Source organism: Python bivittatus, unplaced genomic scaffold (genome assembly GCF_059951505.1).
Source record: "Python bivittatus isolate LINGU-HERP-01145 unplaced genomic scaffold, Pbiv_v1 ctg000080_np1212, whole genome shotgun sequence".
NCBI lineage: Eukaryota > Metazoa > Chordata > Lepidosauria > Squamata > Pythonidae > Python > Python bivittatus.
Window position 1 is genome coordinate 2,441,435 of NW_028277035.1, and position 21,210 is coordinate 2,462,644.

Genomic DNA, 21,210 nt, shown 5'->3' on the forward strand with positions numbered 1-21,210 from the left:
TGAAAATAAACAGTCTGATAAGCAGAACCTGCAGGTATTATTTGAGAAACTGGAAATCACTGTGTCCCTCAAAAGAATTTTAACTAAGAAACAAAGGGGAGATGAAGATATTAACGCCTCCATAATAGAGTTAAAATTTTTAGCATATTCTTGCGAGACTGGGCAATTATATGACTGACTAATTTAGTGGGAGCCCAGTTGTTTATTGTCCTAGATCATGCAATGGGTTTTGGCAAATTCAGTTAGATGACAGCTGTGTATATTCAATACACCTTTTGGAAGGGACCAATTCAAGCATTTACCATTTGATATCTCTTCAGCTTCAGAAGTATATCAAAAAGTAATACAAACTCCATACTGAGTTGCAAATTCTGGAAGGTTTAGAAAGAGTATTGTGTTTTATTGATGATATATTGATATAGGGTCAGGATAAACGGGAACATGGTAAGAGAGATACGTACTGGAAAGAAATTTGAAGTTAAATAAACAAAAGTTTATATTTGACATACGCTGATTTCTAGTGGCGTGAAACCTGGTGAAACAAAGATTTAAGCTATTATTAGCATCCCAAGCCCAAAAAATAAAATAGAACTACAGAAATTTTTAGGTATGGCTAATTATTTGGCAAAATTAGTTCGAAGAATGGCTACTCTAACAACTCCATTAAGGCAGCTGTTGTTATAGGATATGGAATTTCCCTGGATGCCAGTACATGAAGATGTATTTAATAAATTGAAAGAATTATTGACAACTGCACCTATATGAAAATATTATGATGTGACAAAACCAGTGGTAGATTTCCTTGGCCTATGCATCTAAAGCTATGAATAAAGCACAAAAAAAAAAAATTATCATATAACTATTGTTGGCTATTGTTTTGGGATGTACAAAATTTCATCAGTTCATTTATGGAACACAAGTTTTAATAGAGATTGGTCATAAAACTCTGACAGCTACTTTTAAGAAATTATTGTACAGTGAACCTATAAGAATCCAAAGATGGTTACTAATTGGCAAAAATATCAATTGCAAGTAGTTTATAAGTCAGAAAAGAAATTGGCAATTGCAGATGCTCTCTCTACAGGTTTTTTTTTAAATAATAGCAATGAATTATGTTTGGATTCATTGGTTCTGATGTTGCATTACATATGTTGATGTCTTATTTGCCTATGACTGAGAGAAAACTGAAATAATTTAAAGATGCTACATTAAATTATAAGACCTTAAATTATTAAATAAAATTATTTTGATACAGTGGCTTCAGCAAAGAAAAGAAAATTGAAGATGATACAGAAATATGTTGGAATTATAGACAGGAGATGAGTGCCCATGAAATTTACTTTTAAAAAAATGATAGTATTAGAAAGGTGAGATCTTGAAAAAAAAAATACATGACTGTAATGTAGGCAATGAACTGTATAAGAGGCTAAACATGTTGTCTTTTGACCAGACATGAATATTCAAATAGAGGTAATGGTACAAGTATGTAAGATTTGTCCAGCTTGCAGGAATCTGGAACTATAAAGAAGCAATGGAAAATATGAACTGCCTATGAGATCTTGACAGAAATTAGGTATGGATATATTTGAATTTCAAAGAAAAAATTATCTTGTAGTGATGGATTACAGGTAGTCCTTACTTACTGACCACGTGATCACCATTTGCGACCTTCCCTGTCAGCTTCCCACAAGCAAAGTCAACAGGGAAGCCAGCAGAAAAGATCACAAGCCACTTTGGTAAGTCTTCTTGGCCTCCTTGCACTTGCATGGCACTGCACCCTGCTTTTCGCTGGCCTCCTTGCACTAATGCGGCATTGCATCTTGCTTTCCCTTGGCCTCCCTGCACTTGCGTATGGCCTGCATTGGGCCTCCCAGGGCCTCCCCCACCCCCTCGCGGCACCCCACACTCCTCACCTGGGATTCCCACTACTTCCTGCTTAATGACCCGTGTCTTGGGGTTACGATGGCAACCTGGACTGCTGGGATTGTTGTCACTAAGCAATGCAGTCACGTGGCGTTACACTTTATGACCGCATCCCTTAATGACAGCAATCCTGGTCCCAATTGTCATTGTAACCCAAGGACTACCTCTATTATTCTAAATTAATTTCTGGAAGTTTGTTCAAAAAATTCATTTAATCAGACTGTGATCTGTATTTTAAGTCTCTTTTCCCAACATGTGGAATCCCTGAAGAAGTCATAACAGACAATGGACTACACTTTAGTTCAATGGAATTTAGACAATTTGCAAAAAATTAGGACTTGAAGCATACTACTGTATTTCTGGTCTGTATTATGCCCACTCAAATGGGATGGCAAAAACAACTATACAGGCTGCAAACAGAATGTTAGAGAAACTAACGCTGGATGGTTCTGATTTTTGAGTCTTTTAGCTTATAGAAATACTCCTATTTTGGACAATGAATCACCAGCACAATTACTGATGGGAAAATGTTGGCAAACCAGATTATCAGCATCTAGTGTTTTATTAAACTCACAAAATGACTGCAGAGGTGTGTATGAACAATTGAAGCAGAGACAAGAAAAACAGAGTTTATTATTATAATTGGGGGGGCTAAGCCCTTACCACCTTTGGGTGTGGGAGATCATGTATATCTTAGACATAATGAAATGTGAGGACCTGCCCAAGTTGTAAAAAACCATCAAACTGCTAGATCCTACTCTTTACAAACGGCTGAAGGAATAGTTTTTTGTAGAAATTGATAGGATTTAAGGAAAGATGAAAGATCTTATGCTATCTCTGATCAAGTGCAGAATAAAGAAGAAATTACAACTGGTCAGAACATTGCTGAAAAAGGGCAATAATCTGATTTTGGAGGGAATACAGCCAATAGTGACATAAAGGGGTGGAGTGAAATGTAAGTCAGTACAATATGGAAATTTTGTACCTTGAAAAAAAACATTATGAGTTGTAATGTATTACTTGTCAGTAGAATAGAATGTGCATATAAAAGGAGCCAACTGTGTGTTTGAGAGTGGTTCCTTATTCTTGATATAGCCTGCAAGTTACCAGTAAAAACCTATCTGTGTATTGGGTTTGTCTTTCTGTTTATATTCTGTTTGTTGTGCTAACAAACAAAACAACTACCACCTTCACACAGTGGAAGCAGTGAAATCTGAAAGGCTCTACATTGTCATGTATGTACTAAGATGTATCTTGCCTGTTTTATTCAAGTACAAAATTAAATTTGCTCCTGTGAGGGTTGAAACATGAGCTACAACATACAGTCCACTGTAAATGAAGGATTACTAGATACGAATAGTGGATTTAGCAAATAAAAGAATTTCCCTAAGCAATACCACACAAGCCCTTACCTGAAGTGTAGTAATTTCTTTCTTGATAAGAAAGCAGATTTGCTCTCTGTCAGTTTGAGAGTAATAAAGACGACAGCTGGATGTATTCCCATCTCTCCCTGCCCTTCCTGATTCTTGGTAATATCCAGCCATTGATTTTGAAATATTCCAGTGTGCAACAAATCTGTAAGATGTAAACCAATAAAATCATTACATGAGATACATCTAAAATTTTAAAAAATATATACATATAAAGGCCAGCATAACTACAATAAATCTAGACCAGATTATGATTTTTTTCCCTGTCCCTTTCTTATTACATAAAAAGAAGCAAAGACATATACTTCCAGATATTGAAAAAATATAAACCAGCACAAATAGTATGTTTGGCCTCTTTGTGATGATTTTGCACATACCTGACATTGGCTTTGTCAACTCCCATTCCGAAACTGATAGTAGCAACAATAACTGGAAATTTTTCCTCCATCCATTCATTTTGAATTGAGGTTCGCTCTACTACCTTCAGCCCTTATGAAAAAATGAAAGACAATAGTGCAATATCAACAGAAAGAGTGTCTGCTACATTCAGAACTTTGTTTTTGAATCCGTTTATCCATCTTTTCTTATACTGATATGTCATGAAATGCATGTTGGAACAGCATCTTGTAGTCTGCAGATGGGCCATCAAATCTGACTCATTTTCATCTCAGGAAACTAAGTAGAAGAGTAGGACATTCAGCTTTTTGCTTAAAAAGTCTCATCCTAGAACATTCTGGAAGAAAATTCACAGAGAAGCCAATGCTTCAAGTACAGTAAGAAATATTAAGATTTACTGTGGTGTAATGGTTAAGGAGCTGGAAGACCTAGTTTCTAGTCCTCCCTTGGGCATAGAAGCCAGCAACTTTGCAAATTTTCCTTCTCAGCCCTCATCAGTGTTGAGTTCTGCAACAAGCTGGCTGATAAACAAAACCTTCCCTAATTGCATCATATGTTGATAGCTTCATGTATGCAATAAGCAAGCACTGTGTAAAAGCAAGTGGAGACAAATAAGGGACAAATAGTAGGAACAAGGTTACATTCAAATTAAATGTTATTAATTACAGGGTGATAGAATTCTTTTCTTGTTTTGTCTCAAACATTCCTAAAGCCCGTTGAAGGGTTTGCCCTGAAGATTTGAGTTCCGTTCCTACCCACTGCTGACTGGGGAGGGGAACCCCCTCAGCAATGTGCAGGAACGGAGCTCAAATCTTGAAGATTTGAGCTCCGTTTCTACCCACCACTGAGTGAGGAGGGAAAACCCCTCAGTGGTGTGCAGGAACCGTTGAGTGGGGAGGGGAAACTTCTTGGCGGTCTTCAGGATTTGAGCTCTGTTCCTTCACACCACTGAGAGGGGAGGGGAAACCCCTTGGCAGTGGGAAGGAACGGAGATCAAATCCTGAAGATCCTCAGAATTGAGTTCCATTCCTTCACACCACCAAGGGGTTTCCCCTCCCCTCTGTGAATAGAGGGGAAATCCTTGGTGGGGCTGGAGGAACAGAGCTGAAATCTTCAGGATTTGAGCTCCGTTCCTGCACACTGCCACATCCCCTTTGCTTGCAACCTTCCCTGCCAGCTTTCAATGGGGAAGCTGGCAGAGAAGATTGCAAATGGTGATCACATGATCACAGGGTCCTTGGCAACTAGTCATAAATGCAAGCCGATTGCCAACACCCGAAATGCGGCCATGTGACTGCGGGGGGCGGTGCAACATTTCATGATGGCCGAAGAGCTTTGTGGGCTGTAAAGCACCCTTTCCGAGGCTGTCATAACTTTGAACCACCATTAAATGAATGGTGGTTAAGTGAGGACTACCTGTATTCCAAGTACCTTTACACTATAGAAGTTGCAGTATAGTTGCAATGACCATATGTCCTTTATTATAAAGGATAGTCCTTTAGATTTATTTTTCAAAAACTCACTTTTGTCCTTTATTTTGGTCATTTAACTTTTACTGTACAAATGGTACCACTTAATGCACAGTCTTTCATATTCATGTGAAAAATACAGAAATTGAATTGCCTTTTTAAAATAAATTTACATATACTATTTGATTTTAGATATTTTCTATTACAATATGCATTTTTGTAAAGTTTTTCTTGGTTTTGCTCTTGAATCTTCCTTTGTAAAGCAAAGTTATAAACATAAACAATTAATTTTTTTATCCTTATGACCCTCTTTCAGATTTGCCCCTTTTTCAGATTTGTCCTTGCTCACTGTAGACTACAATCTGTTTGTCTCCTTAAATCTGCATGGACAGGTGCACTTAGCTAATGGGATTTTAGAATGCCTGCTGTGCAAAACCGTAGAGGGAAGGATGTTCTACCTAGCCCTTAAAAATTCTTACCTAGGAAAGATAAGAATATTTAAATATTTTGCAAGTTCCCAAGTACTCTTTCCAATCTAATTGCTTTGCGACAACCTGTTGACTTCAGTCTGAGGCTCCACAGCATTTAAACTTTGAGATAATGTTTGTTTGGCTTGTTTATGTCCCAATGTTATTAAAAATGCTGCCAATAACCGTTATGCTTGTATTTGTTCTATTGTACTTTGCCAATTTGAAAGATAAACATCTATAAAAACAAAAGGCAATAAACCTGGCATGAAAACTAGATCTTCATCCAGTGGTAAATCATCAATATCCAAGTCCACACCTCACTTTGGACATCTCAGTTCCTAATCTGAGCGTGACATTTCTTACCCCTTTTAGAGGCAGCTAATATGGGCTTTGAAAATCTTGAGCCTGCCCCCTGCAGAGATGACTGTCCTGCTCAGGGCAGTCCCTGAGCAACCACACTGTTGCTCCCTCCGCCCCTTAAGATACACTAGAATCATCAAGATTCAGCTCCCAACTTCCATATAGAAAGGCAGACCTCAAATAGTAGGACCGGACTGTATGAACTTATTAAACCACTGAAACTTTCATTCATTATTAATCCAGATAGCAGTACCTTTGTCTTGGGAAGGACTCTATTCAGCAAATTTGATGTGCAAATGTTGCCAAAAATTTAAAAAAGAAAGGAGAGAAGAATCAGAATCTGTAGTAACTGCATTTTATGACCAGTCCTCTTTAACACCAGAATAAAGGCTACGTAACATTTTTGCATACTAAATAACTGCTTGGAGTGGAAAGCAACACAGCTTTCATTACCTGCATGATATGCCTTGGCTTTTACTCCTCTATTGCTTAGTTCAACAGCCACTCGCTCACAAGCATCTCTCATCCTGCAGTAGATAATTCCACAGCCAGGATACCCCTGCACAGAGTAAGAGAAAGAAGCTAACATTAGTATCATAATCCAACAATGCTTATGCTACAGGTGTCCACTTATACTACAGATATGAGGTACTAAAAGATAATAGTTTTCAAATGCTTTAAAACTTATGGTTTTCAAAACTCATGGTTAACACTATACATATTTTATTCAGAAGCCTTTTACAAAGAAATATATGACTTTAAACATTCTTCTTCCCATGAACCTTCTATTTGGTTTTCCTCCTTCCAAACAAAAGCAGAATTTGTACAAATGTCTGTACAATATCTGCTACAATAAACACTCAAGCCAGAAAAAGACTACAAGTAGACAAGGTTTATGTTCTCTGACTCCAGTCATCCTTATAGAGGGCCAATTCTCAGTTCTCTATGGTAATATTCTCTCCTCTCCATCACCTCACATAATCCACACTTTCCTTATTACTTTGACTTTGATAGAAAGTTTGGCAACCTACAGTGATGCCAACTAAATGTGACAGAAGGGGGTTCTAGAAACACACAAGTTTTCTAAACTATAGATCCAAAGTGCCAAAGGAATTATTATACAAGTAGCCCTAGCTTAATGACCATTTGTTCAGCGACCATTCAAAGTTACAATGGCACTGAATGAATGGTACTTATGCTCAGTCCTTGAAGTTATGGCCATTACAACACTCCGGTGGCCACGTGATCAAAATTCAGGTGCTTGGCAGCCCGCCCAAATTTACAACTGCAGGGAACGCTTCAATTCTCCCCACCCATCTATCTTCACCCATCTCTGCCCTTTTGGCCACCTTGCACTCCGCTGCCACTACTGCCTTGCTGCCCCCACCACCCTGCACTCTGCCGCCCCCAGCTGACTTTCACCATCTTCTTCCTCCTGTGCTGATGAGGTGTGCCTGGCCTGGCCCTTTGCGAGGCAGCTGCTGGCCATGCGAGGCCTTCCCAAGACTGTGTGCAGAGCAGCAGAGTGCAGGGCAGCCAAAAGGGCAGAGATGGGGGGGAGATAAGCAAGTGGGGGGAGCTGAAGCAGAGGCGAGTGTGGCAGGACAGGAGAAGTGTGAGGTTCTGGCCTAACGACCACAACTGGGACTACTGAAACTGCCATTGCTAAGCGGTGCAGTCATGTGATGTTTTGTCTACCGACCGCATTGCTTAGTGACAGAAATTCCAGTCCCAGTTAGGGTCTTTAAGCAAGGACCACCTGTAGAATAACTGTAATTTTATGATGAGCCATTAACAGTAACATAAAGTATAATACTGGAAAGACCCAATCCTCACTTTGCCCAGAAATACACTGGCTGATGCTGAGCCAATCATGGCAACTGGTCTTGTATCCTTATCCTACTTCATTGGATTACATGAAGAAAAAATGAAAAGTCTGATACCATGAATGCTGACTTGAACTCCTTGGAAGAGGAGAAGAATAACTGTGGCATAACATAGCATGTTTATTTAATTTATATCTTTCTTTCTGCTTAGATTAAAAATGAAGTTATTAATTCTAATAGTAAAATCCAGCAAAAGAGAAAGTTATTAGAGTTTTCCTAAATATTGAGGGACCATGGACAAAATGTTCTCAAGGGCATTTCACAGCCTGAGAGCAATGGAGAAAAAGGCACTCTCCCAGATGTCAAACAGATGAGTTTCTGTCAGGGCAACCATCTTCAATATGGTCTCTCCAGGAAATCTTAACCACTGCACAGGTCTGCAATGGGAGAGATGCCTCTTAAATAGTCAGGCCTTGAGACATTTTAGATCTCTGAAGGTTAATACTGGGCCAATTGTGCCTAGTATGCAATTAGCAACCAATGCAGAATTTTCAGAATAGCCATCAGGTAATCCTTATACCTTATACTGGGTAGCAGCCTGCATTTTGCATGAACTGCAAGTTCCAGACACTTTTCAAGGATAGCCCCACATACAGCATATTGCAATAGTCAAGATGGAATGTAACCAAGATGGAAATTATGTTGTCAAATCTGACCAGCAAAAAAACAGTAAGAAGCTGGTGCCCTACTTAATTATGTACTTCCCATCAGTGACAGCTGAGGAACAAAGAGCACTTTCAAGCTGCAGAATTGTTATTGCAGGGGAATGCAATCTTACCCAGAACAGACCCAACTCCAGATCCAGATCCAGTTCCAAGTTACTAATAGCCACTCCATCTTATCTGGATTTAATTTCTCCCTCAGCCAGCCAATTATTGAACACGCAGTGTTCAAACTTACAGATTTCTTACCCAGATTTGAATGATGAGCATTATTAGTATACTAACAGCACTTACTGTGAAGACTCAGATGACTTTCCCCAATGGTTTCGTATAGGTGTGAACAGCACGGGGGGAAAACAGAACCTCAGTGTCTAACAGCAGTTTCCCAGTACTGCTTTCTACAGCCCAACAGAAAGGAATGGAACCAAATGGTCCAGAAAGATACCATGACTGATAGTATCAAAAGCCACTAAGAAGTCCAGAAGAACCAGGCAACAAAAGCAGCATCATACCATATCCAATTTAAACTGAAATGGGCCCAGGTTTTGGGTAACACTGTATTACAAAGGGCTAGCAACTGTGTTAATCAAAGTATGTAAGAGAGTTATGGTTCTAGTTTTATGGTTTATGGTTTTTATAGTTCAGGGTTTTTACTGTTGCTGTGAGTCACCGAGAGTTGTGTTTTAAGATGAGCAGCCATACAAATCTTTAAACAAACAAACAAACAAACGCACTGCAGACTAAAGGCGATGTGCCCTTAATTTGATTTTGCAGTCTGAACTACAGACCTAAATGTTTATACATATATAAATTGATAGTATTTTTATTTTCAAAATTGAAATTTGTAACTCCAAAAGGTTTTGTAGATGTTGATTTATTTAAAAGATATATATGGCTGCCCAACTTGTAGAACACAACTTTGGGTGGCTCTGGATTTTAATTTAGTATTTATATTGTTTAATTATTATTAGACTTATCTCCTGCTTTTTCTCTGGGAGTGCAAGGTAACATACATAGCATCCCTTTCTCCAATTTCTTCTGTAATAACAACCTGTGCGGTAGAAACAGTGATTGGCCCAAGAATGTCAAAGGCTGAGTGTGGACTTGAGTCTGGGATCAACCACTTAACCACTATGCCTCAATGATTCTTAAAAAAAAAAAACCCTTAGTTTTCTTTCTTTTCTTCCAGATCAGTAGACCGTACAAAAATATAGTATTAATTTATTCTATTTCCCTCAAGGTGACACAGGTTGTGTTTACTTCACAGTATGCTAGAATTCTACAGAACCTTTGATAACCTTATACAATATGTGTGCTCATGCATGTAGTCCTTGTACTCCTATCTGACTCTGCTAGCTAGTGATTAAATTAATCAAGAATTCAAACTTCCATTTGCTAAAAAGTTCCCACTTGCTAAATTAAATCTGCAGAATTTGGATTCTGTCTTTGGGACCTTTTGGATATATGTCCCCTATGTACTTTCATGTATATCTATAAATAATAGTGGGAGAGTGGGATTATGGCTCTCCATATGCTGTGAAATAAACTACTCCAGTAGCCCAAGTTAATGTGGGCAACGCTGAAGGCTGTTGGGATCTAGCACTCAAGAAAATTTAGAGGGTCACAAGTTACCTCCTAGATACACATAAGATTTATTCTTTCTGTAATACTGTTCTTGCTATCATTTACTCATTTATCTGAAAAAAATCTGCTTCAATAATTATCCTATGCATGTCTACTCAGAAATAAATCCTTTTGAATGAACAGCATACTTTTGAACCTATTAAATGTTCATACAGTATTGTCCATGTAGCTACAAGTATATTTTCCAGCTAAGTTCCTAATTTTTAACTGGAAAAATTATATCCTCTCTTAATAGATGCATATGGTATCTTAAGTGTGTTCTATTTAGCTCATTCCTCTCTTTAAACTAGCAGCAAGTAATTTTTAGGAAATATGATTCAATCAAAGCTCTGCCTTAGCATGTAAGTTGTCTAGACTCTACATAAGACAGATAAACCATAAAACTTTAACAACCTTTTTTTAGAGATTTCACTCACCCCTAATTCATTTTGCTGTCCAAGGGACTTGAGACAGAAATCCTTCAGATTTTCATAGGGATCTGCTAAAAGGTCTTTATACTGCACATCATAGAATAGATTGGGCCTGAAACAAGGTGTCCTGAAGGTAGCAACAGGCTGCTTTAGCTTCAGCAAGGCTATAATATCTTCCTGAACTCGCTTAGTAGCTGTGGCCGTCAGGGCTACACATGGTGTGTTGGGTATGCGACAACGCAAGGAGCCAAGATGCAGATAGTCAGGTCGGAAGTCATGCCCCCACTGGGAAACACAGTGAGCCTCATCAACGATCAGATAAGAGATGAGATTTTGAGACATTAGACGCTCCAAGGTGGGCCGAAAGGAAGCAGAAGCCGCCATCTCTGGAGTGATGTACAGCAGCTTTATCTTAGGATGGTCACTTGTCAAGTCAGCAAGGATGGCTTTTCTCTCCTGAGCAGACATCTTAGAATTAAAAGAGCTTACTCTGACTTTGAGAGAGAGCAAATGATCCACTTGGTCCTATGAGAAAAGAGAACGGTAACTTAGCAGAAAGAATCTTACCAGCAAATTCCTGCAATATGAAGACATTTATGATCACCAACTATATCTAGAGTTTTCAAACACATTTACTGTATATGAGTTTTGGGTTTTTTGGAGGGGGGGGATGCTCTTAAAAGTATTCCTTAAACAAAAATGGTTGAAATTATATACAATGATTTGATTTGCCTCTATTTAATTAGACATGGTTATTAAAGAAGGTTGACAATGAGTATCATCCAATACAGTACTAAAGACCAAAAAAAATGGTTAATTCTTTGAATTTTTATTTACATGAAACTTCTAAAGATCTCAAAAATTTGATTCAGAAATATAATTCAGAACAATTACATATAATCTTACTGTGGCCATGAAGGCCAAAGAAAATGCTAATTCTAGAACTTCTGATTAAGAGGCTCTTACTTTCATTCATCAGACTGAATTATACAATAATCTGTAATTATTGATCTGAATTAAGCTAATGAACTCTTCAGATAAGGCAGATTCTAGGGGATCTTTTCTATTTAAAGCATCTCTTATTTTTTCTTTCACATAATTGTAGAAGATACCTGAATAAGTGAAATTAAGGGTGAAATCACTATGGTGATGCCTGTTGCCAAAACTGCTGGAAGTTGATAACACAGGGATTTCCCTGCCCCCGTCGGCATGCATATAAAGACATCCTTTTCCCCTGCAAAAGCAACAATGGAATATTCAAAGTTCTTTTTTTAATTACAAGTTTCTCTAGATTCTGTTTTGAAGGCCCAAACTTCAATATTTTCTAGGATATACATACGAATATCAAATCTTATAGGATATATATAGTATCCATATAAGCACAACACTGAGGCAATACATTGTAGCATTGTAGTAACACTTATTAGAGCTATGTACACTATGAAAATGATTCAGAAGAAATGCTTTAGATCAGTGTGAGCATGCCTTTCTGCTGTTCACTGAAAGAACCCAACTTTTTTCACGCTGAGTCCAGAAAAAAGGTACCATAGATTAACTTTAATGAATGGATTCTGGCATCATGCACCAAGATATTGCTTAAATGGGGTTCTATGTTGGCCACTAAAAGGTCACAAAACCCAATGGCAGTGAACATTTCTTACTCGCCAGTGTTGCTGAAACATGTGCATGAGTTTCACTCAATCCTACATGTGATCCCTGTGAAATTACTCAAATGTAACTGGAACTATGAGATTTGCACTTCTGAGTGCTGTATAATAAATTACCTTTATAAGAAAACAACTCTTTGTCCAAAAGGCTCCTCATGCATGCACACTACCAGCTCTCAGTCTTTTGGCAGAGCATGCTATCTTTTGGTACTGCAGCCGCAGGTAAATGGAAGATGGAGCTGAGTGTTGTGACAAGGGGAGGGGGACAAGCTGCTTGCAGCTGTTCCTTTTCTGGGTGATGGATGGGACTGGACTTCCACTTGCTTTAATTCCTGATACGTTGGGAGAACCCGAGGTACTTGGTTTCCCAGCCAGTAACACAGGGCTAACATTGATTTAATATTATGGCTTGTTGGATTAAGATGAAGTGATGCATAGATTTTCATGGTCTACTATATCAGAGAAGTAGTCATGACTTACAGTTCTATTTGATTTCTACTCTAGGAATGACCAAATCTGACTCCAGTCCACAGTTCTTCAGTTCAGGTGCAATAGGAAACTACAGTTAACTGAAAACTTTCAGTGTAAATTGTAGTAAATCACATCTCAGTTTATGAAGCCAAGCCAGCATCATCGAAAATGATGTAAAACACACCACCAGCCAGGCATTCTCTAGATGTATTAGGCTTGCAGTTCCATGGCTTCTCAGCTAGCATAACCTTTGGAACTGACAATACAGTTCATTTCCTTAGAAAACAGTTTCACTGTTATGGGGTTCATTCCCAGATAAATCTATTTATGACTAAGATTTTGCAAGTTCAGTTACTCATTTTAAGAGATAGTCTTGGGAAATCTCCAAATGAAATAACAAACCTAAAGGATTTTCTGTATTTTCAGCTATAGAGAAAAAGTCTTTTTATAATATTCAGAGCTTTTTCATTGCACCTTCTTTTCATATTGTTACAGGGAATAGAATGTTATTATTTGCTATATTTTGGGAAGCTGGGAATCTTTGGATGGCATGTTAAGGACACAAACATGTTTTATACTCTGTCATAAAAAAAGTATTTGCAGTTTACCTTTCACCACAGTTATAGTTGCACTTCCTTGCAATGAAGTCTTGAAAGAGTTAAATCCAAAAACTTTTGTCAGAGTTTGCCGAACTCTGTCTTCCAGTCTTGAGGAAGAGCTGTTACTCATCTTAAAAGCCAATACTGGGAATAATTCAAACTATAGGTAAGGAAGGACCTTCATGCAATTATTTTTTTTCCTGCAAACCATCACCTGTATAGGCATAACAGATTTCAGTAATACAATTGTCTTTAAAATGAGGTACATTTTATTTTTACACAACCATCAATATACCAGTTATATTCTCTGATTTAGTAAAATACAAAACAGTTCTTACTATTCATCACCCTATAGGAAAGGCAAAGCTATTAGTATATTAGATAGAACATTATCCAGAAACTAAAAAAAACTAGCAACAAGAAATTTAACTATTTTCTTCCTTTTTCAGAATGCAGATTACTATCTCTTATACTTACTGCTTCTTCTACTGCCTTGCTGCTCCCTGCGGCCCAACCTTCTTTTCATTCAACCTTTCCAATTCTATAGCATTTTTAAAGGAATATTACTGCCTTAAAAGCAGTAGTTTCCTTCAAGTGGAGCTCAATTCCATGTGATTTTCCTAAGCAACATGGAAGCAGCTCTCTTCCAGGATGTTTTTCTTCCCAGTCTAGCCTATGCTCTTGGGATAGTTCAGTGGTGTTCATGCAAGTACTAACTAAGCCAACTCTGCTTAGCTTTTTCAGATCAGCCTTCAGAAAATGCATCTTTTCAATTCACCCAATATAATATCTAACCTTCTGGGTGGGAAAAAAGCAATTACTTTGAGAACAAATTGCTATTTAACTGAAACATAACTCTGAGACCAATTTAAATTTCCCGACCCTCTTTTATTATCACTTTTCTCAAGTTGCTTTCTAGCGCAGATCTGCCAGAGAAAATCTAGCAGATTAAGAGGTACGATGAAGAGTTCAGACCCTTGCTCGGGGTTAGGGATTAAAAACCGGCGGGATAAAAATGATCTCCACGTACAGCCACTCCAACCCTTTCCATCTAAGGAAAACCACTCACTCGAGACCGCAGCCCCGCGGGGGAATGTTTTACTGCATCCATAAACTAGCTATTAAACATTCTTCCTTCCCAGCTCTCCGAAACTAAATTCTTGCGCCATAGGCCTCCGTGCTGCCGGAATCCCGGTTAACTCAGACGGGTTCATTTTCCGGCAGCACCTGGAGCTTCGGCATCTCTTCAGCGCCAGTTGATGACGTAAGAGGCCGTTAAAGAGCCGGAACTTCGGGGAAAAACGCTCTTCTTTCCGTCGGTTTTGAACGACACTCAGCAGTACACGAATTCTTCCTCATCCCAAGCGAAGGGGAAACGTTGGGAAAATTAAGCCGCGACTACTGCGGTCCCGAAAGAAAGGACGGTGGTTCCGGCGACCGCCTCGCTGACGCCTTTCACTTGCGCCGGAAGAGAATTCAATTGAGTTCGAAAGGGAAGATGGCGGCTGCGGCGAAAAAAAGTGTTCTCTCGTCCTTGGCGGTTTATGCAGAAGATTCCGAGCCCGAGTCCGATAGCGAGACCGGCGGAGCCGGTAGCGACCGAGGAGCAGGGACGGGTGAGGCTTTGGGGCGGCGATGGGTTACGTTGGGGTAATAGGAACGCCGCTATCTCGTTTCTCCCTTTGGACCTGATCGGGATAGTTCCCCATCAGCTTCGAGTCTTTGGTGGGTGTGCTAAGCCATCATACGGCTGACTGGCTTTGGCTTAGTGTTGTGTTTGGTGAGGTATCAGACATGTGACTTGATATGTTTTGCATGTACAGTAGTGCTTAAAAGACCTAAAACGTGATCAGTTCTTCACGCTAGTGCTAAAACTAGATAAAGAGAACCCAATTGACTCAACCCAGGTGAGTCAAAAACATTATACAGTATTTGTTCGTTGATTTATTGGGGAAAATGATCCAAAGCTACATACTTGCATGTGGCAAAAGTACGTGAACCTTTGCTTTCAGTAGCTGGTGTGCCCCCCATGGGCAGCAATAACTGCAGCTGAATGTTTCTGGTAACTGTTGATCAGTCCTGCATATTGGCTTGGAGGAATTTTAGCTTATTCCTCCTTACAAGAACAGCTTCAACTCAGGGATGTTGGTGGGCTTCCTTGCATGAACTGCCTGCTTTAGGTTCTTCCACAACATTTTTATAGGATTAAGGTCAGGACTTGGCCATTCTAAAACATTAACTTATGCTGGAATGCAGTGTTTGCCTTTTGCCAAACATAATACCCAGAATTCTGTTCTTTAAGTAAGGCAGGACCTTCCACACTCACACCTGATTATCTTGCCATTGCTTGAAACCCCTGACTCTCATTTCCCCTTCAAATGAACTGATAATCCTAGAGGTTTGCATACTTTTGTCACACACAAATACATAGGATCATTTTCTTCAATAAATACACAAATATAATGTTCTTGGCGCATTTGTTTAATCAGGTTCTCTTTATCTAGTTTTAGGACTTGTGTTGGGGACAGATCACATGTTAAGTCATATTTACAGAAATATTGAAAATTCAAACAGGTTCACAAATCTTTAAGCACCACTGTATATGCAAAACATAGTAAGTCAAATGCCTGGTATTCTATTGAACAGTTAGCAAGGAAGAACATACGCTGGAGGGGCTGAAGAAAAGTTACTTAGGTAAAAGATCATTCATATTTTTCTTGTTTAGCATAATAGTTTTATTTATTGCAACATGTGCACTTGTTTAACATAGTTTTATTTATTGCAACATGTGTATTTATATATTGGACTTGTACATCAGTATCAATCTTCTGCATGTATTTTCACTGGGCTGCAAAAGGAATGTTTAACCATTTTCTTGCTTCTTTGGATGGCCTAGAAGAGAAAGGAGGTTTGGTGTCAGAAAGCTATGGAGAAGATGACTTCAGTAAAATGGAAGGAGAAGAGGATGGTTATGATGAAGATGATGATGAAAACAGCAGACAGTCAGTAAGTATTTTGTTATGTATATATAGCGATCAGTTATGTATCTTTATATCTTCGTTGTTGCTCTTGTTTACATATGAACTTTGATACTTATCTTATACTTTAATAATTTTGAAGTTCATATGAATGAACTTTCATTACATATGAATTACATTTGAAGTTATCACAGAATTGCTTAAAGGATTGCTTAAATAAAATCAAAGTCTATCACTTATCTGGTAACCCAGTTAATAGCAAGTACTTTGACATCCATTCGATAGAAGCAAGAGTTTGTGTCTGTCTTGTATGTATAAAGTACACACTGGGGGGATGGTTCCTTCATAACCTTGACTTAGGTATTCCCAAATTGCTCCTTTCTTCCCTGTCAGTCCATTCTTCAAGACATTTTAGAAGAGGGTGATAATGTGGTAAAAAGGACTAAAGCAAAAAGAGAAATACCAGTAAAAAATCTCTAACTTGCATTAGTGGAAATGCCTTTTTTCACAAGATCAAACCTTCATGTAAAAATAAAATGTTCTGTTTTATAGTTGAGGTATACTTGACTTTTCTATATTCTAGAAGTAAAAATAAAGTAAGTAAATAAAAACATCTATACAGGTAGTCCTCACTTAATGACCATTCATTCAGTGACTGTTCAAAATGACAACGGTGCTGAAAAACAGACTTACAACCCATGTCCAAAGTTACGGCTGTTGCAGCACTCCCACGGTCATGTGATCAAAATTCAAGCACTGGGCAGCCCACCTGCACTTAACCACAGGAGCGCTGCAACTTCCAGCCTCGACTTCAGCCCCAGCACCGCTGCTGCCACTGAGAAATGCCGCCTCGAGCCCCACACCTCTGGCCTTCGCTGTCTTGCACTGTTCCCCAAACTGTACCTCTCGTTCCTTCCCCAAGCTGGCATCCCATTCCTTCCCCAAGCCGCATGTCCCATACCTTCCCCAAGCTGTGCCTCTCATTCCTTCTGCAAGCTGCACGTCCCATTCCTGCGATTCTTCGGAAACCTTCTGGTCTTCCCCAGGTCTCATGAGAATGGAACGCTGGCTTGCAAAAGGAACAAGAGACATGGCTTGGGGAAGGAACAGGACATGCGGCTTGTAGAAGGTATGGGATGCACGGCTTGCAAAAAGAACAAGAGGTGCAGCTTAGGGAAGGCATGGGATGCGCAGCTTACAGAAGGAATGAGAGGCGCAGCTTGGGGAATGGTGCAAGGCAGTGAAGGCCAGCAGTGTGGGGCTTGGGGTGGCATTTCTCAGTGGCAGCAGTGGCAGTGGGGCTGGAGTCGAGGCCTGGGAGCTGACTGAAACTGCTGAAGGTTTCGGGCCTCTACTTCAGCCCCAGCCTTGTTGCTGCCGCTGATGAGTGCTGCTGTGCAGGATGGTCAAAAGGTCATAGATGGTGAAGGAGATAGGCAGGTAGGGGGAGTTAAAGCTCCCCTGCAGTTGTAAGTGCTGCTGGGCCAGGCTGGGGCAGCTGAATCTTCCAGGGGCAGCTACGGCTTTGTGCCACACTGAAGTAACCCCCCCAACTCATGAGTGGCCTGCGCCAGGCATCCCAGGGCCTCCCCGACCCCCTGAGGCACCCCTGTGCTCCTTACCTGGAACTTTGCTTAATGACCAGTAATTCTCGCTTAACAAGGGCAGCCGGGGGGTGCCAGGATTGCAGTTGCTAAGCTAAGCAGTCACGTGATAATCCACCTAACGACCACATCGCTTAGCGACCTAAATTCCAGTCCCAATTGTGGTAATTAAAGAAAGACTATTTGTAGTATAACTGTACAAGCAATGCACCCTTATTTTTCCCACCCTACCCATTGCTTAAGCTGATTATTGCTGCGAAGATTTTGAAATGTAGCTTCTCTATCTTGTTCCATTTTTTTTGCAATAACATTTTTTGCTTTAGATAGTATCCCCTTCTTTGGTCAGGAAGTTAGATGAGTCCATTCTATGAAGGTTGAAAGAATGATTGTGATTAGCTTCAGATATGTTTTTTTTTTTTAAATTTCAGTTGGGGATATTTCTGTTTCCTTTAATCCAATGTTTAATCCAATGTTAAGTGCCCAGAGTTACAATTGTGAGTTGGGTAGGTCTGTAAACTAATTATATAAAAATGGTCTTAAAATAGTATTTTAAAATTGCCAGAGATTCAAATGATAATTTATACCAAGATACTGTGGCATTTTCCAAACATGTTTTCCTCTTATAATGTATTATTGCTCCAGCTGGGGTTGTAAACGAGAATTCCTACACATTTTGCTAGTTTGAAGGAAGCAAAATTCTCCTATAACTTTTCAGTTGTTGTGTGCATCTGTATTCAGTTTTGTGTTATCTGCAAATACTTGTAGTTTAGATACAGAAATAATTTTTATAAATAAGTGAGTGGCATGAAAATATTTCTGATTCCTGTTGAAAATGAAATTTAATATGACATGCATGGATGACCTCTTGAGAAGATACAGGGGCTCTGACTTGAGTAGTAGGATAAGTATATTGCTCATATGCTCTCTGGCCAAATGCTTAGTTTCTATTTCAAGAAACATTCTTCTTCGTGAATGAATAGATCCCAAGGATATTTAAAGCCAGAGGAATCCATCTTTCAAAAAGTACCTTGCTTTATAGCTGATAACAATATCCAGTATTCAGGATAATGCTAATTGCATAAGCACCTCAGAATAAGTTCCTAGATGGAGCACATTTCAACTAAGTGAGATTGTATGCAGGTAGTCCTTGACTTAGGACCGTTCGTTCAGTGACCGTTCGAAGTTATGGTGGTGCTGAACAAAGGGGCTTACAACCAGTCCTCGAAGTTATGGCCATTGCAGCGCCCCCACCGTCATGTGATCAAATTTTGGATGCTTGGCAGCCCACCCACACATATAACCTCAGGGGGTCCTTCAGCTCCCCCCACCCACCTATCTCCCCCCCATTCATGCCCTTTTGGCCCCCTGCACTCCACGGCCCCTGCCGCCCTAGCTGATCTGAAGCACCAGCAGTGCAGTGCAAAGCTGCAGCACCCCAGAAAGCTGCAGTCACCCTCGCCACCCTGCACTCCAAAGCCCCCACCACCCTGTGCTCTGCTCAGCTGACCTTTGCTGCCTTCTTCCTCCTGCTGCTGACCAAGCATGCCTGGCCTGGCCCTTTGCAAGGCAGCTGCTGGCTGCACAAGATTTTCTTCCCAAGGTTGCGCACGGCGGTTTCCTCGCGAGACTGGGGAAGATGGCCTCATGTGGCCAGCAGCTGCCTCGCAAAGGGCCAGGGCAGGGCTGACCTGGGGAAGATGGCCTCATGTGGCCAGCAGCTGCTTTGCAAAGGGCTAGGGCAGGGCTGGGGCTTCCTGTCCCTTCCTCGCAAAGGACCATGGCCAGGGCTGGGGCTTTCTGGGCGCTGCTGTTTTGCACCGCACTGCTGGGCTGGGCTGGCTGAGGCTTCCAGGGCTGGCTGAGGCTTCCAGGGGTGGCTGTGGCTTCATGCTGCAGCTCAGGGGCTTCTTGCAGCCCTAGAGCTGTGGCATGCCAAGAAGCCCCTGAGCCACAGCACGGCAAGCAGCCCTAGAGCCACACGGTTCTGGAGCTGGCTGCCACCCTTCAAGGCAGTGTGCAGGGTAGCCAAAAGGGCAGAGTTGGAGGGGAGATAGGCATGTGGGGGGATGTTGAAGAGGAGGCAGTCCCTTCCCTTACTGAGGCTCGGGGCTGGGAGGGACTAAGCCTGGAGTGGCTTCGATGGGGGTGGGTCCTTGGCTAATGACTGGTCAGATTTGGTTAACAACAGCAACGGGGAGTGCTGGAATTGCCGTCACTAAGCAATATGGTCACATGATGTCATGCTTTATGGCCTCATCGCTTAACGATGGAAATTCCGGTCCCAATTACCATCATAAGTCAAGGGCTACCTGTACCTCTTGGCAGAACCCACAACTACTTGTACTATCAACAGCATCTGCAGGTGAGGGTCAGAACTGGCAAGATTTGAACATCACAGTACAAATCCCACTCATTTTGCACATGCATCAGTGACACGGGCTCAAAAGTGGCAATGCCATACCCTGTCTACCATCTTGCTGATTTTGATACCCTCCCATACAGATGGTTGTTACTGTGTACTATTTTCTAGATTAAGCTTTTTTATCTTCATCTGTGTCAAGACATATTCAGGACATCTATTCAGGATTCATGCTGTTTCTTCTAGATCAGATGGTAGAAATGCAAGGGAAAACTGTGTATCATTAATATGATATTGATACATATTTAATACATCTGATACAGATTAATATGATATTGATACCCCAAACTTCTAGAATATGTGTTCACAGTATTGATGCTTCATGCAGCTATAAACTAAATTTAAATTATAGAGTTATGACATAATATTGTTTATATTTGTAAATTCTTTTAAGCTTAACTTGAATAATGGTATCCATAATTCCATTTTTTATATTGAAGAAGAAAGCATATTTGCTTTTTTAATTTCTTCATAATATGGTGGCAAAAGAGGTGTTTTAGTTAGGTAATCCTTTTTATTACGGGCATTGGAAAACTATCTTCCTGTAACTGTTTGTACAGTATTTAATATCTTTCTGAGTTTGAAATAAGTACTTAATGTAGAATCCAGATGGCAAAACTTGCATTAACAACTTCAGTTTCAGAAAGACATAGTGGATGTGATAGTAAATTTGGAAGTTGCTACCTATTATTGAATGAGAGTAAGAGCTTTACAGGGTCATTCTTTACTAATGAAAAAAATCTGGTGCAACCTATTGATTGATAATATAGTTTTATATTTAGTAGTAGTAGTTATATGCTTGTCTTTGGAAAAGTGCTGTTT

General features: G+C 40.0%; 2 protein-coding genes across 6 annotated transcripts in view; one reads left to right on the forward strand and one right to left on the reverse strand.

Annotated features, from left to right (window-relative positions):
- The window catches only part of RECQL5 (RecQ like helicase 5), a 74,176-nt gene extending 59,390 nt beyond the window's left edge, over positions 1-14,786 (reverse strand). The window contains exons 1-7 of one of the 4 annotated variants that reach the window (XM_088133339.1): positions 14,457-14,786; positions 13,397-13,601; positions 11,763-11,884; positions 10,657-11,175; positions 6,502-6,607; positions 3,731-3,842; positions 3,336-3,498 (exon numbers count right to left, since the gene is read on the reverse strand). In XM_088133339.1, the coding sequence (XP_087989465.1) occupies positions 3,336-3,498; positions 3,731-3,842; positions 6,502-6,607; positions 10,657-11,175; positions 11,763-11,884; positions 13,397-13,517 (1,143 nt within the window). In that variant the 5' untranslated portion in view covers positions 13,518-13,601; positions 14,457-14,786. Of the gene's footprint in view, positions 1-3,335; positions 3,499-3,730; positions 3,843-6,501; positions 6,608-10,656; positions 11,176-11,762; positions 11,885-13,396; positions 13,602-14,456 lie in introns of those variants that run through there. The other 3 variants (XM_088133338.1, XM_088133337.1, XM_088133340.1) reach the window with 3 other exon arrangements.
- Positions 14,787-14,791: 5 nt separating this feature from the next.
- The window catches only part of SAP30BP (SAP30 binding protein), a 45,209-nt gene continuing 38,790 nt past the window's right edge, over positions 14,792-21,210 (forward strand). Inside the window, exons 1-2 of one of the 2 annotated variants that reach the window (XM_007429430.4) lie at positions 14,792-15,003; positions 16,287-16,393. In XM_007429430.4, the coding sequence (XP_007429492.1) occupies positions 14,886-15,003; positions 16,287-16,393 (225 nt within the window). In that variant the 5' untranslated portion in view covers positions 14,792-14,885. Of the gene's footprint in view, positions 15,004-16,283; positions 16,394-21,210 lie in introns of both variants that reach the window. The other variant, XM_088133341.1, reaches the window with a different exon arrangement.